General features: G+C 46.5%; 1 protein-coding gene across 2 annotated transcripts in view; it reads right to left on the bottom strand.

Moving 5' to 3' along the window:
- Positions 1–8,272: 8,272 nt before the first annotated feature.
- Positions 8,273–21,432, bottom strand: part of TCAF1 (TRPM8 channel associated factor 1) — a 33,779-nt gene continuing 20,619 nt past the window's right edge. Inside the window, exons 2-8 of one of the 2 annotated variants that reach the window (XM_049641993.1) lie at positions 18,616–19,610; positions 18,255–18,352; positions 17,156–17,369; positions 16,658–16,897; positions 15,043–15,380; positions 13,387–13,637; positions 8,273–10,818 (exon numbers count right to left, since the gene is read on the bottom strand). In XM_049641993.1, the coding sequence (XP_049497950.1) occupies positions 10,809–10,818; positions 13,387–13,637; positions 15,043–15,380; positions 16,658–16,897; positions 17,156–17,369; positions 18,255–18,352; positions 18,616–19,610 (2,146 nt within the window). In that variant the 3' untranslated portion in view covers positions 8,273–10,808. Of the gene's footprint in view, positions 10,819–13,360; positions 13,638–15,042; positions 15,381–16,657; positions 16,898–17,155; positions 17,370–18,254; positions 18,353–18,615; positions 19,611–21,432 lie in introns of both variants that reach the window. The other variant, XM_049641994.1, reaches the window with a different exon arrangement.

Genomic DNA, 21,432 nt, shown 5'->3' on the forward strand with positions numbered 1-21,432 from the left:
TTAGTTGAATTCATAGGTTTCATACCAGGAAACAAACCTTGGAGAAGTAAGGTGGGAGCCAGCCACTGAGGGAGTGTGTCAGGAAAGTTCCATGTCAAATGCGGAGTCTAGGGGCCCTTTTGTGTTTGCGCTCTAAGGTTTTAACCAGTCTCTGCCTACATCAGTGTCACACTTTATGGTCAAGTGCCACGATTCTAGTAAGACACCTGTGAGTATTTTTGGTGTTGATCTAATAGAAGAAAGGGCTTCAAATAAAGGTGAATTTTTCAGGGCCAGCGAGCAAATGGTACCTGTGGTCATTAGGGTACCTCCATTTGGGAACAGAAGTTGGCTGAAGAATGGAAACAAAACAACACAAGAAACAGCACAAAGGTCCATTTAAAACCTAGCAAATGAAAGATGGTGGCCAACACGGGTCAGACTAAAGGGTCATTGCTCATGTGCAGACCTCCAGACCCTTCCTCCAGCCTAGGGGAAAACAGAGACTCCTCCATGAAAATCAGCATATTCTCACCGGGCACATATTCTGTGGGGTGTTCTGGGAGATGGAGATGATACTGTAGTCAGTAAATCTAAGAAGACAGTAGACACGAAAGAGCTGTAATACCATAAGGATTTATGTAGGTGTCATAATCAGCTGAAAAATCAGTGCCAGGAAAGAGAAGGGAAGAGGCCATTATTTTTAGTCATCAGAGATGAACTTACAGGGACGGAGCCACTAAAACTTAGCTTTGAAAAACATAAATGTGATTTGTGAGCAGACAAGAGTCAAGGGCATTATAACATGAGGCCACATCGTAGTCCACGGCATGGAGATGTCCTTGTGAAAGCTTGGTCTGAGAAAGACAAAATGTTCATTGTGACCGAAATTTGTGAACCGCGCTTGTGGGAGTGAATTTGGATGGCAACCCAGGAGTTTGGATTGTAGTCTGCAGTCTGGAGGAAGGTTTTTAAGAAATGCCGAGTCGTAAACATGGAGAGTCCCTCCTCCACATCTATTCCCTACCCCACCTCTACTGCCCTTTCTCAGCAGATCCCATTTTTGTTAGATAATCTCCTTCTCCCTCTCCCTTAAGATGCAGGGGGAGATGGAGCCATTTCCAGGTCCAAGTGTGGGTCTGTCCTAGCTCAGGCCAAGCATGCCAACCCCTGTCCTTTGTGCTACAATGACTGACTCCTTCTGGGTTATACCTAATACGTATACATGAGCAATATGATACTTAATTGTCTAGCACATGCAAGGGGCATAGGGATCAGAACTTTTACTGTTAACCACTGGTACACCAGCCCGTTTTTGTCAAACAGAGGAAAACTCTTGCAGTAATTCCATTTTCTCACAAAGCCAAATGCAGGGGTTACCTAATACCTAAGCTTTCTAATTATGGGCTAGCATTAATAGTCACTGACTTCCTTCTTCAATTATTTTTAGCTCTGAGTTAAACTTAATGTGGTCCCATATATTCTTTCCCTGAAGGGCCTCAAGAATCTGGGAAGGATTAACCATGGTCTAATTTAGGAATAGAGATGGTTGAATGCACCTATGCGCATTTATTGGTATGAGTCGCTGGGGAGGGTTACTAAGTCACTATTTAAGATGATCCAGAACAGGTGTCCGCAGCTGTTTGAAGAATAAGTACTGGGCCAGGAAAGGCTCCACTCCGATCTCCAACTGCAAGGAGCGGGTATGTAAGTGACAGGCGGCCACAGCTGGTGCACCCTGGAATCCTGGGTGCTGGACCGTGGATTCTCCTGACTGGTGATTAAGTGTACTCGGGCTATTGAGGCAGGCCCATTCCTGGGGTACATGGGACTCTTCTGATGGGTGACTTTGGCTCAAGGACTCCTATTGGCCTTGACAGGACTTTCTCTGAGACCTGCCCCACAGAAGCCTTTCCTGCGTTTGCTCTCTTCCTTCAGAGGATGAAACCTCCCTCACGGTCCCATGGCTCTCCCAGCCTCTTCTGGTCCCTCTCCATTTTCTCTCACAGATGTTTCCCTTGAGATAAATCTCTTGCGCATCTGACCTCATCTTGGCTTCTACTGCTTGGAGGATCCAGGCTAACACATGTACTGTTACAAGGATATCTCCTAAAGTTAAAATGCTCAAGTGCACTTATCAAAATTGTGCCTTAGTGGGAGTAAAGAGCAAAGCCGTTAACTTGAGAGCATGTAGGAAAGCCTCACCAACTACATTTTTTTCATTCTTTAGTACATGTATGATAACCCTCATTCAGATTATAGCATGGTCTATCTCTAGGGCAAGTTCCTGCCTGCCTATTTATTTAAAGCAGTGAGGCTGGAATTTGCTGCTACTCTTGACAGATGGCCAGCGCTTAATCGCAGTTAGAAGAGCTTTCATTTTCTCCTTTGGCGTCTTTGTGAAATTAACCTAGGCCTATTTTTTAAAATTTATTTATTTTAAGTAATCTCTACACCCAACACACTCACAACCCCGAGATCAGGAGTCACATGCTTTACCGACCGAGCCAGCCAGGTTCCCCAACCTGGGCCTGTATTTTCTTTTTGGATCGTAAGGATGTGGGACGTATGTGGCAGGAGCAGTAATATTGCAGTCACAGGGGGTGTCTTGGAACATACCACTACCACTCCACAGATGTCCATTCTGAAGATGTCTTCTTCACATCAGCAACAAGAGAGGAGTCTTCATACATTTCCAAACTTGTCCCATCTCCATAACGGTTGGTTTTGTACTGAAGATTTCAGTTGTCCCGGAGCCAGTGGAGCTGACTTAGCCCAAGGCTGAGTGTGGATGTTTTTCCTCTGGCTCTGAAATATCAGACCCATTAGTTAGGTATACAACAGACCCAGTTTCTATAATTGTATCCACACCAGTGTGGTTTATCTGTCTTCATGCACAAACCCACAAGGGTCGCAGATGTCAAGATGCCAGATGGGCTGCTGTATGGGAATTGGGAGTCACTGAAGGCCAATATCTCTACAATAAAATCCATGTAGAGAAGGAATATCAAAGCTACCAGTCCTATGGGATCAACAACATTATTTTTTAGATTTTTCTGCAAGTATAAACAATTATTTCCAAATTGATTTATTCTGAGAATTACTGTAATATCAAGGTTTTCCTCTCAAGGTTTTTCATTTTATATCGATACTTATGATCCAAGTATCTTTTCATTTTTTTAAGTTTATATATTTACTTAGAGAGAGAGTGTGTGTGTGTTTGTGGGTGTGTGTGTGTGTGTATGTGTGTGAGTGGGGGAGGATCAGAAAGAGAAGGAGAGAGAGAATCCCAAGCAGGCTCCGTGCTGTCAGTGCAGAGCCTGGTGTGGACCTCCATCTCACGAACCTCGAGCTCGTGACCTGAGCCGAAACCAAGAGTCAGATGCTCAACCTACTGAGCCACCCAGGTGCCCCCATGTGTCTTTTAATTTTAACCAAGGTCAAACGGATATTATACAGCTTAGCAGGGGAAGAGGGATATGGACTAGGAGGCCAAGGATAACTGAGGCTGTTTCCCATGACACATTTGTCCTAATGGACATCAGTATGGAAGTCTAAAACTTGCACTGCTGTGCAAATTTAGTCATTTGCTTCCAAATCAGTTTTCTCCCATGAATGTGGTTCCAAAGTCCACTTGTTACTGGATCCATCAGGCCATCAACAGGGACCCAGAACTTTGTATATAAAAGTTAAAGGCATGTCTTCATTCAGTACCTTTGGTAGAGGTCACAGCAGCCACTAAGATAAGCCCCTCATACTCCTCAGTCACAGGGATATTTCAGAGTGAGAAGTGTGCTTTGACTTTGAAGTTTGAGGAGAGATACTCAAAAGTTGTGAGTTTCCATTAAGTCAGTGGATTCTGTCATAAGGCTAAGGTCAGAAATTAAAGCTTATATCCAAGAAATAGCTATGGACTCTTACGGGGATGAAACTCTTGTCTGTCTTGCTGCTCTCAGTATGCCAAGTCTAATTTTACCTCTCTTTGCCTTGAAGTATCTGCATGCTTTGCTCCCTCATTTCCTTCAAGAATCTGCCACATGTCCCCTTTATCAGAGAGGCTTTCCTGGACCTCACTGCATAAAACAGCAAACACACCCCTTGTCCAGTGCCCTCCTCCCCAGAACACTCCTCTGTCTTAACTTTGTTTTATACTTCAACATACTCGATATATGTTTATTTGTTCATTTTAATGTTCAAACTGGAACATAAGCACTATGAAGACAGGTGCTTTATTATGTTTATTGTGTATTTCCAGACCCTCTAACTAGCATTGTAGTAGGTGTTCAATAAATGTTTATTGAGTGAATTTATAGGTGACCCAATGGCCAGATTGGAAGGAGATGCCCAAATGTGGGACATGCATCTTACAGAAGCCAAAATTTTATAATGATTTTATGAATGTTTAGGGAACATTTCTTCGAACATTTCTTTTTTTAAAACTTTTTTTAATGTTTATTTTTGAGAGAGAGAGACAGAGTGCAAATGGGGGAGGGGCAGAGAGAGAAGGAGACACAGAATCTGAAGCAGGTTCCAGGCTCTAAGCTGTTAGCACAGAGCCCGATGAGGGGCTTGGACTCACCAACTGTGAGATCACGACCTGAGCTGAAGTCAGATGCTTAACCGACAGAGCCACCCAGGTGCCCCTCTTTGAACATTTCTTAAAAGAGGGCAGATCAAACACGAAGAATTTTAATTTAACTTGGTAAAGCATTTTTCCAGTGGTTTCATTTAGTTTTATGCTAAAAAATATTTAAAATCTCAGTGAGGCCACAGATCTTTACTGCTTTACTCTCCTATCTCCCAGAGACTATGAGCTCTATAAGGGAAGTTTGAGCCCTGGAGAAAATGGTTTCTGCTACTCCTTTTATCAAAGCACTATAGATCTTTTTTAAATATACATTTTTTTTAAAAGTTGACTTATTTTTGAGAGAGAGAGTGTGTACACAGCAAGCAGGGGAGGGGCAGAGAGGGAGAGAATCCCAAGCAGGCTCTGTGCTGTCAGCACAGAGCCTGATGAGGGGCTCAATTTCATGAAACATAATAAGATCATGACTTGAGCCCAAGTCAAGAGTCAGACGCTTAACTGACTGAGCCAGCTAGGTGCCCCGAAAGCATTATATATCTAACTAACATAAAGGCACCTTTCAGTTTCTGTTTTAAATTCCAATTTTTCCTGTGTGGCTCAACTAGCAAGTGCATTTAGACGGATTGTAATGGTATCTTACTGTTATGTTCTTCCTGTTAGGTAAAAGCAAACTGCTTCCCTAATGCCTACTTTATATTCTTCTCAGGAATGGCTCAGGGAACCTACATTTCAAAAGTGGGAATGTTTCAGAGAGTAAGTGGCCTATTAGTTTTAACTTGTGGTCCCAGCCTCATTTTGAATTACAACCAAGACTTGCTCCAAGTCTAGGGAATCATTAGGGAACCACCCTTTCCAGGGGTTGCTCTTGGGCACCTTGTGATTATTTTTTTCCCCAACTCATCCGTATGCTCAGTCAAGAGAAATGCATATTTTAATCTTGTGTAAGAGGAACAGAGGCTCTTCATTTCATCCTCTAGCACTGAGAAAGAAAAAAAAAAAAAAAGCAGCTCCTGACATCAGGAGCCTGTCTGATACAGCTAGGTGCTGTTTTTCCCCTTTGTACATAAACCATTCCATGGAACATCCACGTCAAACAAGATCACTCTGAGACCATGATAAGGCAACAAGAGCAAGATCTCTGGGCAACCTCAAAATACCAAATATCCCTCTCTCTTACCTAAAATGAGGACCTGCTACTTTTTCAGAGACCAGTTCTGGCTCTATGGCCACTGTAGGCATCCCTTTACCAATAGATGAGATTTCCTGAGACAATCATAGAATTGCCCCTGCGTCTTGACAGCATCCAATCCAGAACGAAGCCTTGCTTCCTTAGACCCTCCCCACAATGATTCACCCAAAGCCAAATTCTCTAGTCGTTTCTTTTAAACACCTTTTACTGAGATGCCCAGTTCCCTGCAGTGTGTGCTTTTCCCTAGCCGCAATGAGTTACCCAGCTTGTTCAGCTAGAGGGGTGCTCCTGGTGGTCTTTGGCTGGAGGGCATCAATACCATCATCTGTTAGACCTGAGGATATTCACCCCTCCCCATCCCATCCATCCCATTAAATTCTCTTCTTCATCCAGTACCAGAGACCCAGTAGGCATTATCCAAAGGTCACTCCGACACTACTGATGTGAGTCACTGTTCGCCTTTTTATAGTTTAATCTCCATTTCCTACGAGGATCTGAGATTTGTCTGCTCTAGATTTTGACTGTTACCAACGGACCAGCTCACAGTGCCAAATGTCTTGTGAATAAATATCAGAAACCTTGATTACGACTTACTATTGCTTCCTTTGTGTGGCCCCCAAGCTGCTCTGACAGTAAGAACCACAGGAAAAACTGTTAAAAAATAAAACAAAAAATTGGAGTTGGCCTCTCCCACTCGCTACCTTGATGGAGGCTACAAGGAGAGCTCATGACCTCTTCCAGGTACTTGGCTCTTACTTAAAGCAAACACTTCACAGATAACAGGACTTGGCATAGGTATAGCCAGTTATATATACTTGGGTCCAGAATTACAGGTTGTGTTGGGGAAGGGGGGGGGATGTCTCGGTCTGTGGGGCCTCTCCTGGACTCCTTGATTTGGTTGTCTTTATGTTTTACATTTGATCATTTTGCCCTCCTGGCTCCCACCCTCAACATTCTCCCACCCACCCACCTGTACTATCTCTGAACTCAAATTATACTAAATAATTTTGGCAGTCTGTGACAGTGAATTTTATGCCAAATTTAAGGCAGTTCATGCAAAGAAATTTTTAGTACCCACACGTACATATTTCTTAATTATGTATATTTGAGTTCCTTTATAGTTCAGATGAACAGAAGTAACATTTTAATGACCTTCATGTACACATGCTTGTGTTAACATAGTCCTTGGCTCCTGATAACTGTCATCACTGATCAATGATTGTTTTGTTTCTAATTTACTCATTTATTCTATTTTTTTCCTAATATAATGAGCACCTATAAAACTAAGCATCCAGCATGAGAACATTGCCAATAACAATGTACACAACCTTTCCTCTCAAAGAAATGCTTCTTTATAGCATTCAAATGTGTAAGAATCCAAATGAATCAGTAGCATTTCTATAGCTCTCTTGAATTAGATGTGGAGTGTGTGTGTGTGTGTGTGTGTGTGTGTGTGTGTAGTTAGAAGATGCTTGAAAAGTAGAGGATCACCCTCCCACCCAAACCTTCTCTACCACACTTCTGACTCTAATGATGAGGGTCAAAGAAAGAAATCCTTTTCAAAATGGAAGCTAAGTAGAGGTCCAAAAGCATTGAAGGAATAAAGAACCTAGAAGTGATGTCATCTTGAAAGAAGGCATAGAATGTGTTACTTTTGCCAGCAAAACCAGTCAACATCTAATGCCATATCTACTTACCTAGTGGCTTGCTAGCATATACCTTAGGTGAGGTTGCGACTCACCAATGTGAGGACATTGGTTTAGGGACTAAATATAGCAGCCTAATGTGTAAGGCCAATATATATGGCTGTAAGGCCAATGTTCCTTAGAGAGCTCCACCTGGCCTTGGGAGTTGGACAACAGAAGAAAGTAAACTAGTGGGGAAGGAAGAGCCACCAAGAGATGAAGATAGCAAAACACAAGAAATTTGGGAGCCTGAAGATTTCTCCTACATAGTTGACTGCCTCTCCAAAATACGGGGGTGGGAGGCAGAGGGAGAATTGGAGAAAACAGATTATGATGTTCAAGCAAAGTGGCAAAGAACATAACAAGGAGACTGACGGATAGAAATCTTCTGACATGACCTGGTCTCATCTAAGACTAAAACTTACCCAAATCGTCAAATGAATAGGAATGCAGGAAGACTTACAGCCCCATTATGATCTTGAGATGTTCCCTGGAATAGAATAGGGACAAGTATCATGCCTTCTTGGGAAAGAACACTGGTTGGCAATCTTCATGCAACACCTGTTGAGTGTTCCTTCACTCAATGAATATTAAAAATCTGCTAGAGAGTAAGCTTAATCTCAGTTACATGGTGAGATCAGGGACAAGCTTTGTTTTTTGTGGAACACCTGCAGAAACAAGGGACGGTGAAGTGTGAATAATGGCCGGACCTAGAGAGTAATGGGAAGAACAATGAACCTGGACACACTGGGTGGATCCAAATATCTGAGGGCCTCATAAGCCATTGTAAGGGTTTGGTTTGGAGCATATCTTAGTCAATATGAAGTCACTGGAGAATTTTTATTTGAGTTTATTAAAAATTTTTCAAAGTAATACATGCACAAGGTAAAAAATTAAATAGTACAGAAGGACTTAAAATGAAAAACACGGTTTCCCACCCCACCCTCTTTAACCCTAGCCCCGTTCCCTAGAGGCAATGCATTTAACATTTTCTATTTTTAGATCTTCTGTTAACTAACTTGCTAACATTAAATAATATGTCTGAACAATAATTCTTGACTTATTAACTTTAGACAATCTTTAATAATTCCCCATTACAAAAGATAAGGATTTAACTTACACTATCCCCACCTTTCCTTTGCCTGTCCTTTCCCAAGCTTTCGATAGATAATGCCATTTTTAAGACTTCTGTTGATTTCATTTATAACTTTGGACAGTATACTGCCCTCTAGTTCTTGTTCCATTAACTGCAGACTTCATCTTCTCATTCTCGCTGTGAATGCAGAAGTGGCCCATCTCTTCCTTCCACCCCTCCTCCCCCAACCAATTCTCAACCTCTTTCTGTTCTCTTGTTTCTTAGCTTGTCAGGATTCGTTATATTCCATTTCAGTTCTGAATAAAAAATTAAGCTTCTCATGTTTTGTCTCTAGGCTGATCAGAACACTGAATACCAACAGACAGCATCTACATTATTTTGTCTAGGTAAATAGTGTTTACTGAGAGCCGAGTAGATGCGAGGGCATTTTTTTGCCATTCAAAACCCAGTGTTCATGATTCCTATGCCACTTGTAAGGAAAGGTACCTACCGCCAATGTCAAATTGCATCTCTTCGTACATTCCACGAGTTTTTGTTTCACAGTTGGACCTGAATGTCTCGACATACTTCCGTTTTCTTTTTGCCGACTGAAGCATGTATGTCTTCCATATTTTCAAACATTGCAGCTTCTCAAGGATACGATCTGTGGAACAGAATGTATATTCTTCCCAAAGAGCCTGAGACTGTGTGCTCTCATCTGAAATGGGTCTGCTAGAGTGACGCATCCTGCTGGGACAGCTGTCACTCTAGAGTGACACATCCTGCTGGACTGTCACTCTAGAGTGAGGCATCCTGCTGGACAACTGTCACTGTAGAGTGAGACATCCTAGGTGAGGTCCATTGTTTCCTGGATTCCATTTCTTCTTCTTTCCTGGTCTTCTTCCTCATTTTCTTGGAGAACTTCCTCAAGGTACTTTCTTAGTAAGGGTGCAAAGTAGGTAGACTTTCTGAAAACTTGCCCGTCAGAAAATGTCTTTATTTTGACGTCACTCTTGACAGTTTGGCTTGCTAGGTTATCCGGGATCCAAATATTTCCCATAAGGGAAGAAACTGCTCCATTGGCTTCCAGCACTCAGTGTTGCTGATGAAAAATCTGCTGCCAGTCTATTTCTCATCCCTTTTTAGTTGAGCTAATTATGATGACTTTATTTTCTCTTTGGGCACTTGTAATATCTTCCCTCTTTCCTTAATATTCCAAAACTTCACAAGATCGTGTCTAGATATAGGTGGTATCAGGGTCCCTCCATCTGGAGACTTAGTTCTTTCTGTTCTTCAATTTTTAAAAAATTTCTTCACCTAGATTTTGTATGTTCTCTTTTCCAAAAAGTCCTAATGCTTAGATATTGATTGACTAGATCTCTTTCCTTCATTTTTTTCTACTGTTTCTTTTTGTTGTGTATCTAGGGAGTTGCCCTCAACTTTATTTTCTAGCCTGTCTACTGAATATTTTGGGTAGTTTTATTTCACTTTCAAAGGGCTCTTTTTATTCAGTTTTTCTTTCCTTTGTAGCCTTCTGTTTTCATGTTCACTTTGTTCACCATGTTCACTTTGTTTCCTCTAGAGTTGGTTGTATTTTTCAAGTCTCCCAATTCTCACTGGTTATTTTTCTTACATGCTCCTCCCCTGGTCCTCCCCCTCCACCTCCTAATGCCCAAACTACTGGGCTGACCGTTTGCATTTAAGAATCAATATAACTGTTAACTTCTATAGGAATTGGCGTGGGTATCCTCTGCCATTGTATGGCTGGGTCTGTTTCTCTAGTTAAGCCTCTTCTGGAACTAGAAGCACTTGGGCATTTGCAGAGGGATTTTGACAGAGAATTAGCTGATAGACTGCGGGGGGGGGGTCACTTATTTCCAAAAAAGAGAAATCTTATTCTGGGGCACCAACTTCTACCTCTCCTCAGGCAGCTTAATCAACTTCTGTACAAACAACAACAACAACAAGAACAACAGATTTTTAATGGGTACCAATCGCAATACTGCCTGTGTTCTGCACAATGGTTGGGGTAGGATAGGACGGGGTTCAGATTTACAACGGGTATAAGGTATAACTCTATAGACTCTTCAGGTGCTCATGTTTCTTTGGGATTAGGTTGTTCAGATCAGCTTCTATTCTGTCTGAAAGACACCTTCACTCTTTCATTCATTATCATGCTTCATCCACCTTCTCTCTTCCAGAAATGTGTTGAGATCTTCTTCAGTTATTATCAAATCTGTTCCATTTTCTTTGCTGAGATGTGTCAATCCTCTTTTGCATTTCTTGACTTCAATTTCAGTGGGGCCTGGGGAGGGAGGGGAAGTAAACTTATATGCTTAGTTCATCATCTTAAATTCAAAGTCCCACTGGAAGCTTTTAGACACAAGAGTGACATGAATAGCTTTATATATTTAAGAGGTCCCCGGGGCCGCAATGCTAAAAATGAACTAAAGAGGGCCAGAATGCATACAAATATTATTCTAGAGGACTAAGAATCTGATTTCCTCACTGAGAACATGCAATGTCTGGGACTTCTGGGAGTCAGGCACTTTACCAAAATAACCCATCATTCAAAACCCAGTAAGCTACTAGAATGTGTTCATGGTGCCCTAGAGATAATGTGTGAAACCTGAATAAACTGAACCTGAAAGACCCACACTGTCTTTGGGAAACACTTTAGGAGCCTACCGTAGATTCTTGCTTTGAACTGGCATTTGGGGTAAACAAAGGGACTTTCTGTTCTGATAAAATTGGATGGGGGGTGAGCACAAGCAGCCAAAAAGCTGGCAAGAAGGACATAAAGGTCCTTCTGTTTGCTGGCTGGTTTCATTTACTCACTGATTTGCTTATTCAAAGCACTTTCGTTACTAACACCATTCTGTAATCAGAGGGCCCTGGTTCGAATCCCAGGTCTACCACGTGTTAGCAATGTAGCCTCAGGCACTTTACTTGATCTCCATAAAATTCAGCTCACTTATTCCTGAAATGGGAGCGATACATTTCCACTTCATCAGATTATTGTGACGATTAAATTAATCTATATTAAAAACAAAAAACAAGTATGTTATTTGGCACACACTCAAAAACCCTCTAATTGACAGGATTTTTTCAAATGTTGAATGAACGTCCAACATCTACGTTTAAAGCATCTAGAGGAAGACATTCATGATAGAGGAAAATAACTCTAGGACTGAGAAATGACATAATAAAGGAATCCACAGAAGAATACTCTGTGGGTCCAATCTTATTGCCTATGCCTCCACCCAGTTCCTAACAAAGTGAATAAAATAGTGTATTAAAACAACTAAATGAATAGAAGTTATCTAAAGGAAACTGGCTGGGTGTACGAATTAATCCCAGAGCCCCAACTCTACTTCAAATTACACAGAAAATGGGAGGTTGTGAATAAGATCAGAAGAAAACTTAAGAAAGTCTTTGCATTGTAATTAAATGAAATTTGGGTCAGTCATATCCAGTTAGCTGGTTCTGAAGTAAAGATTTCTCTGTGTGTGTGGACTTTATCTGCCAAACTGGTAAGGAACTCTGGCAGCGATAGGAATCTGTGCCACTCTGGAAATACAGACACCATCACTAAGCCGGGTGCCCATTGTTTGCTAGACAAACACCCTCACGGATTTGTTCTAGTTTTTCAAGTGACTTCCACTCTTGATCTAATCAAGGAAGGGCTTTTACCTGAAAGGTGGAACTGAATGAAGAGACCAAACCCCAAGTAGCTATTAAAACCCCACTGTGGATTTAGAGCCTGTGGATCCTGTAGATGCTGAAGCAAGATTCCACAATGCTTTCAGAGGCTGGTGTGTAAAGTGTAGGATGCGATGGGACAGATCACACTGCCATCTGTAAATGCCATCTAAAAGGGCGGTCTAGCTCTACAATGATACCGAATTCATTAGACAGTAACAACAGAAGCTGACACTTTCTCAGTACCTGCCAACTGCCTGGTACTGTCCCAATTCCTTTTAGAGGTGCTAAAATTTAATCCTCACAATAATTCTATGAAATAGATCCCATTTTATAAGCAGTTTGCCCAGAGTCACGTGACTAACAGGTGGAAGAACCAGGTTTGGACGCAAGGAGTCTGCTGTGAGAGATGATGGTCTTAACCTCCAGGCTGTGGCGAGAAAAGAGGACGTACTAAGCTCACTACTCCGTGGGCCAGCAGAACGCGGAGCAGTCTCTGAGACGTGCAAGTACTGTATTTGCAGGCCTCTTCAGAGCTATTGGTCTGAGTCTTCACGACCACCCTGTGAGGCAGGGATTTTTGTCCTCACCTCACACTCATAGAGCTACAGTGACTTTCCCAAGAGCTAACCCCAGCTATGGGCTCTTTCTGGTACACTAGATTGCGTCTCATGCTCTTGGAAAACGACCTAAGACACAGAGTATCAAGGAACTGTCTGGTTATCCTGGTAAATTTGTGCTGCAGTAGATTCTAGGGTCAGGTTTTTGGAGCAGCTGGTCGAAACATACAAGACCAGAGAGTCCTCAGGATGTCAGAATGAGGACCACCCCCTAAGGGCCATGGCCCCCAATGGTGAGCCAAGGGCTGGCATGAAGGCAGGTGTCAAAGCTCTCAGAACCAGGCCAGTATAGGGCCAGGAGGGAATCTGACAGCTGAGAGCAGAGGAACGAGACTCACAAACAGAAGGCCTTGCTCCTGAGAAATTAGGATTCCCCTTTTTGCTGTGTTCTTAACCCACTTTCTAGGGATGGAGCCAGGCAGTCAGGTACAGGGGCAGGGAGCTGAGAGGGCAAGGCTAGGACCCTAAGAGACAGAGGTCGAGGACTGAATCCCCATCTCTGCCTACCTCCCCAAACCTCTCTACCTGCCACCTCGCTGGGCACTCCTTACATCTGTGTGAGGAGGTATAATTTCATAATATTTTCCTTCCATTCAGGCAGATAGGCCAGGCTGGTAGCCACTTCCTTCTGGATAGGCCAGGCCCAGGCCTCAAAGAACGGAGCCAGATTCTTCTGCACTTGGTGGGAGAACATCTTCACCCACAGATTCATTTTGTCAACATTGTCTGTGGGCAAGTTGGTCTGGTTCCTGTACTCAGTGAAGAGACGGATGAACGGCTCCCACCCAAAGGCCTCCTGTAGCTGGGAAGAGAAAGCAGCAGCAAGATGAGACATTTAATCCACAGAAAGAAGGCCCAGCAGACACTACAGTAAATTAATGTATTTAACCTCTGAAACACAAGTTTCATCTCTGTCACTGACCCTGTCTCCCGTTGTGGCTGCTGGCCTCATGGGCCATCCTTGATCTTATCTTCGGAAGGGCCTCTGAGCTAGCACGGTGCTCAGCACCGAGCAGACACTCAATAAATGATGGCTGTGGTAATAACTGTAAAGGTTATTATCAGTATTTACCACCAGTATCGTTATTCATGTAGCTCACTAGATCGTGAAAGCGTCCACAGGATATCACACAAGGATTCAAAACAGGCTGACGTGGAAAAAAATCCTTGTATCTTCAACAGTTGCAAAGTTAAACCCCAATAGTTGGGGAACCTCCACCCTTACCCTGATGTTAGCCTGCATCGGCCACAGGCCTATGTCAGTCTGCAAGGCTAGGAACATGGCCTTTAGGGAAAAGAAGGTGAGTCCTATAGACACAGAAGATTATGTACAGTCTAGGTGGCTAGAATTAAGTTACGTAAGACATAGTTTTAGGAAAAGGCAGCTGTCCTGAGGCCACTGGCAACAGCCCACGTGAGGCTGGGTTATGGCGCTTTACCGTTGGGACGGATATTAGCCATTCTCTGGAACAGCGTCAGCTGGATTTCACACGTGAGCACCTTTTGTCCCTGGGGTGAAAGCGGCCCAACGACAAGGTTAAGGTCTGCAGGCACTCTCACTGTTGTTCTCAGGGCAGCGGATTCGAACAGAGCAAGAACCAGAATAGAGTGTGCCTGGCTGGAGGCCAAGTTCCAGAATCCCAGGTGGTGAGATGCTGCCCGGTGAGCTGGGAGCTGCCCCAGCAACCGCGGGGAGGGAACTGGCGTGTTGAACAGTAGTTCAAAGGCAGGGGCAACCTCATGTCTAGGCCAGTGAGGAATCTGGGACTGCCTAAGAGGGAGAAACTGAGGCAGGGAGAAGATCCGCCTCCTGTAAGGAAACAACAGGTCCCATCCCATATCTTGTGCGTGGAGGGCAGGGCAGGGGGGTGTTTGGTTTTAGAGGGCTATTCTGTGGCACGGCTTGGCTTCAGTCTCAGGTACGTCTGGGTTTAAAGCCAGAGATGATAACTGTACTTAAGTACTCTTTTCGCCTCTACCAAGTTTAAGCTTTCGTGGTGCTTTCTATCCACTCTACTGAACCTCCTCAGAATCATGGTGTGAGGGTGGGGCTGAGGCAGTCATGTCCACTGGGAGGCTTCATCAAATAGCACTGTCACACTTGGGCTCCGTCAGGTCTCCTGGGTCACTAGAACGTCACCTGACAAGGTTGTGCTGCCGGTCCCCTGAGTGGGAGGTTCCCAACCCCCTCCATTGCTGCCCAGTACCTGGAGATATGTTTCCAGGGCGGTCCACGCATTCCAGTTTTTCACATTGGGACCCTTGCCCAGGTAGATTCGGACCCTCTTCTCCCGAACCGGAGGCCACAGAGCAATGTTGGCGCGGCCTCGAGGGATGCCCAGGACCGTCTCGTGCACATAAACACACCACAGGTTGCAGGTGGCCTCCGTGGTGTGCGGGGGGAACTCCCACTCCTGCCGTTGCTGGTTACGGCCGAGCTCGTGGACGGGGCCCCACAGCCCCTTGGTTCTGATGAGCTTCTCATTGATGAGCTCCTGCACAGACTCCAGATGGCACATGATGGGGTACCCTGCATGCATCCAGCCTGGGCCGCAGGAGGGAGGAAGAAGGGTTAGGATGCTCCCCACACATCTGTACCAGGACTCCCAGAAACCGTAATGCTCAGAAGGACGATCCACACAAGACCCACCTGGGCTTCCCCCCTCCTCTCATGGTGGATGGGTGCCCCCACCCCACTCCCACCCGACAGGGTGTGGCTGCAGGACTGATGCACGTTACAGACAGCCCTTCGTGTTCCTCTTCAATTTCTATTTTTGTGAGAGTGTCCTGTCCATGTGAACCTGTCTCATTATACCCTTCTCTCAAAACTGAAAAACTCCTGACAGTGGTTTCCCCTTCTCAATATTTAGATGTGGAGTTGCCCACATTGACACTACTTTATAGGGATCATCTCCGGAGGGAAAGAAAACTGGGGTCCAGAGAAATTTCCATCGTTCTTTAATGTCCACACCCCCCCTGGTTTTTCTAGGCTTCTTAACCCCCTGGCACAGATCTCTTCATTCAGTGTCTTCTCAAAGTTGTTAAGTTCCTTCTCCCAACAACTGTGACCTAGGTCCAGACCCTCTGCCACTTTTACTTTCTCCTTGACATCCCCTGCTGGGGCTGCTGTGAAAGCCTGGCACTATTCTCTGAATGGTTCCTGCTGTTGAAGACCTCTCTTGACATGCTGACTTCAACTGTTACATACTTTTATGTTTTACTTTATGTTTATTTTTGAGAGAGGAAGAGAGAGAGTGGGAGTGGGGGAGAGAGAGAAAGAGAGAGAGGGAGAGAGAGGGAGAGAGAGAATATCCCAAGTGGGCTCCGGGCTGAGAGTGAAAAGCCTCATGGGGGCTCAAACTCACAAACTGTGAGATCATGACCTGAGCTGAAGTCTGACGCTTAACCAACTGAGCCACCCAAGCGCCTGTCAACTGTTACATATTTTAATGTGCTGCTCATATAGTTCTGTAGCCTGCTTTTGTGTCACATAATCCCATTATATTTCTTTCTGCCATCAAAAGATCACTTTAAATATCTTCCTCAATGACTGTTGAAGGTACACACCATATATCACTTAACCGTTCCATACTTTTGGACATTTAGGTAGTTTCCCATTTTTTGTTGGGGGATATGGCTGCATCTATTTTTCTTAGATCCATTTTCCCCCTTTTCATCTATATGGCAAGACTTACATCTTATATGTCTTGCTAGAAAAACATTTTTAACCAGCTGGCCGCCCACTGGATGGCTGTTGGAAAAAAAAAAGGAGAGGCCCCGAGGGGAGCGCGCACAGAGGGCTGGTTCGCCCGGGGCACCCACCAACTGAGATCTGCACGTCGGCGACGATCCTCTGGGGCAGACGCAAAGGGAAGGGCTCGGCCCCCAGCCGCGCCACAGCCTGCATCACCTCATCCCAGAGGCGAAGCAATGGCTCAGGGTTCTCCAGGGTACGGAGATTGGCGGTTGGCACGGTCAGGATGATGTTGTCCGTAGCCAGCTCTCCCCAGGGACCTGGATTCTCCTGGATACGCCTCTTCCACTCCTCCTGCGAGGTCTCCCCTGGGAAGAGAGGCCGTGGGGCTTGAAACTCACTTTCCCAAATCCCTTAACGTGAAAAGATACAACCTGAGCCCAGGCGGAGAACAGCAAGGTCATGAACAACCACATCCCCTCTCTCTCCTTCTGTGAAGTCCCTCCCCATGAATGTGGTTTGGTCCTTCTCTCCTTCCCTCTACCAACCCACGTGTCTCTCTTCCTACACCGAACAGCCCCAGACGACCCACTCCCGCAGGCGTGCACCCCACGGCTTTCGCTCACCTAGCTTGTAGTATGGGGCATGCACAGCCCCCTTCACAGTGATGGGCACGGAGCCCAGTTTGCTGCTCTGAGGCACGATGATGTAGAGGAGGCCGCCCCAGAGGCAGGTGATGGACTTCGTGGGCTTGTCCAGGCAGCACCGGTTGATCACGAGCGGGCCTCGGAACAGCTTGCTGGCTCTGGTCAGGTCATCCGTGTGGCAGCCAATCTGTATCTGGAGCAGAAGATCCCCCCCGCCCAGAGTCACTTCGGGGAGTGTGCAGGTGGAAAGCGAAGGCTCCCAGGAGGTGGGGACAGTCAGGATCACTGGGCCATGATCCCACGCAAGCCCAGTTTTTCCACCATTCGTGAACCATGTGTGCCAAACCCATGCAATTCCATCATTCCTCAGGGCCGCGTGGACTGAACCGCGTGTAATGTCCTCCCAGGGACGCTGAAGTGAGGGGCACCAGGTGGAACCCACACGCTAATGCTGAGGAGGGCCGACTCCCGGGCCCCTGGGTGTCTCTGAGACCCACAGGATACTGGGTTGCCTATTTCACTGTGGCCATTCTGGCATTGGTAATGGGGCAGAGGGGACCTTGCGGACTTCTGCGTTTTGTTGACTAGAGAGGAGGCCCGGTGAAGGGCAGGGTGACCGGCTGAGGGCCTGGAGGATAGATTCAGTTCCTCCTGTTCTCCGGGGCCCCCCTCCTGGGCCAGTGGAGCAGTCCCTGTACTTCACACGACTCTGAGATTGAGAGTCGCTTGCGTACCGAGTGAGCCAGCCAGGCACTCCTGTTTGCTGCCCTTCTTATTCCCCACTGCAGGACATGAATGAAAGGCACAGAACTTGAGAGCTAGCAATTGGTGAGCTTTGAGTCCTGGGCTCCACAATGCATCAGATCTACTGATCGACCCAAGTATAGTTGACACACAGTGTCACATTAGTTCCAGGTGTACTAGATCAATATTTTCAATCCACCTGCCCCCTCAGTTGTCTTACCCTTAAAATGGGGTAAGTCCTTGCCTCACAAGGCCAGTAGGGTTTTTAACTGGCAACCAGGACAGCAAGGACCTCTGGCTTCTGCATCACATGGGAGATGGGGCCCGGCCTTACCTTCAGATCAGCAGAGGCAGCAGCTTCAGGCAGCGAGACCTCTATGATCTGCCTTCCAGGAATGTAGAGCCCGGTGCTCATCCAGCAGTATCTGGTGCCTGCCGACGCACAGAAGGGCAGACTTTATCCCTCCTCCGTGACGCCATCTCCGTCCAGCACATCCACAGCCCATTCTGGAGCTCCGCCCGCCTCCCTCCCTTCATGCCGCCCTGATTCAGGTGCTTAAATGTCACCTAAATCCCCAACCCCCATCTCCTGGAAAGTGCACGGCCAAGGGTGGCGATGGCCTTCTGAGACCATCAGGCCCCGTCCCCACGGCCCCCCATGCTGAGTTCTCCTTCTCCCTGCCCCCATTCCTTACCTGGATTGTTGCAGTTGACGTCAACGGTGATAGGAGATTCCGAGGGGCGCAGATAGGGGCTGCTGTACATGTCTTCGATTTCTGGCACTAACAGAGAGAGGTCGCTTCCCGAGTGGGCCAGACCAGTGGCCAGGGAGAGCATAGCACCCCTGCAGCAATCATTGATAACGGGGTTCTCTCGCGTTGCTACCGGGAGCCGATAGCGACTCAGCAGTTTCCTCAGGAGCCGGTGCACAGACATATAGGCAGGGATCTCCTCTGCGGGGATCTGGAGGAAAGCAGCCCCGTCCGGCCCCAGCTTTGCCAGCCAGCCCTTTTCCACGTTCCCTCTCTTCCGGCCCATTATGACCTGGAACTCGGCCAGAGTGGAGCGGAAGTGATAGGTCCTGATCCCTGCTTTAGGAGTACGGAAGGGCCCCGGATTGAGGCTCTGGCTTGTGATGCTGATGCCAAAGGGGTTGAGGAGGAGGTTTCCTGGGAACCGAGCCAAAGGGGACACTCCAGGGTTCTTGAAGGCCCACCACCAGGCTTGGGCTCCAACGAACAGTCCCCCGCCCTCTGCTACGAACTCCTGCAGCTCTTTGACCCCCACATCGCTCACGGGTTCAAAGCAATAGACACTCGCGTCGCTGGTCAGATGGGGCTCGATGCTGGTGTCTATGCCCCCCACTGCGAGCAGGCCGCTCAGTGTCCTCAGTTCTGTCTGCACCACGATCTTGCCTCTGCGGCCCCCGTCCAGCCAGCGCACGGCATTGAGCAGAAAGGGGCCCAGTTTGCCAACGGTGAATAATACCTTGTGGCCGGTCACGACCACCCGGCCCCGGCCGTAGCGGGCAGCCGCTATGACACAGCCATGGTAGGAGTCTAACCCCAGGGGAAAGGCCAGAGCCCCGTGCACCAGCAGCTGGGATGGGAAGCAGTCTGAGTTGCTGATGTCCAGCTCTGAAATCCCGTGCAGGAGCTCGTCTCTGTCCTCGGAGAGGTCATCCTCACAGCTGCAAAGACACACAAGTGTTCTCCATTCAAGGAGCAGCCACAGAAAGCCCCAGGGACAGCACCCAGCATACAGCAGGCAGCAGCTTTCCTAATATGACCACTTTTGTCTCTCACAGGGCAGCTGGGAGAACAAGGTGGGCATATCTGACCTCCCTGGGTATGGAGGCTGGTCAGAAGGAAGACAGGGGGACGTTGATTCTGGTCTACTCATTCTTGGAAGACAAACTCTCCAAAGCAAGGGCGCCTGGGTGGCTCTGTCAGTTAAGGGCCCTACTCTTGATTTCAGCTCCGGTCGTGATCTCCCGGTTGATGGGATCAAGCCCCACGTTGGGCTCTGCACTAAGAGCTCAGAGCTTGCTTGGGATTCTCTCTCTGACCTCTCTCTCTGCACTCCCCCCCCCCCCCCAATTGCAAGTGTGTGCTGTCTCTCTCTCTCTCTCGCTCTCGCTCTCTCTCTCTCAAAATAAATAAATAAACAGGGGCTCCTGGGTGGCTCAGTCAGTTAAGCGTCCAACTTCGGCTCAGGTCACGATCTCGCAGTCAGTGAGTTCGAGTCCTGCATCAGGCTCTGTGCTGACAGCTCAGAGCCTGGGGCTTGCTTCAGGTTCTGTGTCTCCCTCTCTCTCTGCTCCTCCCCCACTCATGCTCTGTCTCTCTCTCTGTCTCTCAAAGATGAATAAATATTTAAAAAAATTAAAAATAAATAAACATTAAAAAAACACAACACAAATTTATTAAAAAAAAAAACCCAAATTCTCCAAAGGAAATCTCAAAGGAAGGCTTGCTGTGTTTACCTAATATTATATCTTAAATATTCCAGATTTAAGTGTTTATTTCAGCCTTTTGCACATTATATAAATAACTGAATGGTAAATCATGTTTTCATTCTCATAAAGAACCTTATTTATAAGTTCTGTGCAGCCAATTTTCTGCAAATAAAGTCAATGGAGAGCTGAGTTGGTGGCACCAGTATTATCTCAAAAGGTGAGGCAGGGGAGCTGAGTGGCTTCAACTCTAGTGAGACCCTCCTGGTAACTTGAACCTAAAAGTATTGACTGCTGACACCCAGCACTCCACCCACTCATTGCCGGCTCGCTGGAGTGACATCCACACTATAAGGTCTTTCTCAGCACCATCTGTACCCGTCTCTGGGTAACGGACCCCTATCACCTCAGGACACCTGTAACCCCAAAACAGGAGACGCAGCCCTGGCCACCTAGTGGGATCCTCAGGGGGTAAGAGGTGGAGTGACCTCCATAAGTTCGAGATCCCAGAACTGGCTGTGCCACTTTTGTAAAGATGTGGTAACTGCAGAAGGCAGCTGCCAGGATACAATGGAAAACAGGAGCCAGGCGGACAGCAGAGCTGAGTCGTGTCCTCTGGCTGGGAGAACTCCAGTTAACCGACGGGGAGACTGCGGTGCTCTCAGTGGGTACGAGCCTTTCCTGGAGACAAGGTATCACCCTAGTGACTCTCCAGCTCCTTCAGGTAGTAACCTCCGAAGTTATTCAGCTCGCTGTTCCTGCTCTGAATCTCAGTTTACCCAACCACCTTGTGATTATAATCTTGCTTCTGATTCTGACGATCACCTGCCCCAACAGGCCAGGCCACGCAGAATGTTCTAGTTTTGTGACATGTCTATTTCTCAAGCAATATCTTGGACAGTCTGTCTTTAATTTGGTGATTCTAAAATTAAAAATATTAATTTAGGGGCGCCTGGGTGGCTCAGTCGGTTGGGCGGCCGACTTCGGCTCAGGTCATGATCTCGTGGTCTGTGAGTTCGAGCCCCGCGTCGGGCTCTGTGCTGACAGCTCAGAGCCT

The sequence above is a fragment of the Panthera uncia genome, chromosome A2, assembly GCF_023721935.1.
Source record: "Panthera uncia isolate 11264 chromosome A2, Puncia_PCG_1.0, whole genome shotgun sequence".
In the NCBI taxonomy this organism is placed as follows: domain Eukaryota; kingdom Metazoa; phylum Chordata; class Mammalia; order Carnivora; family Felidae; genus Panthera; species Panthera uncia.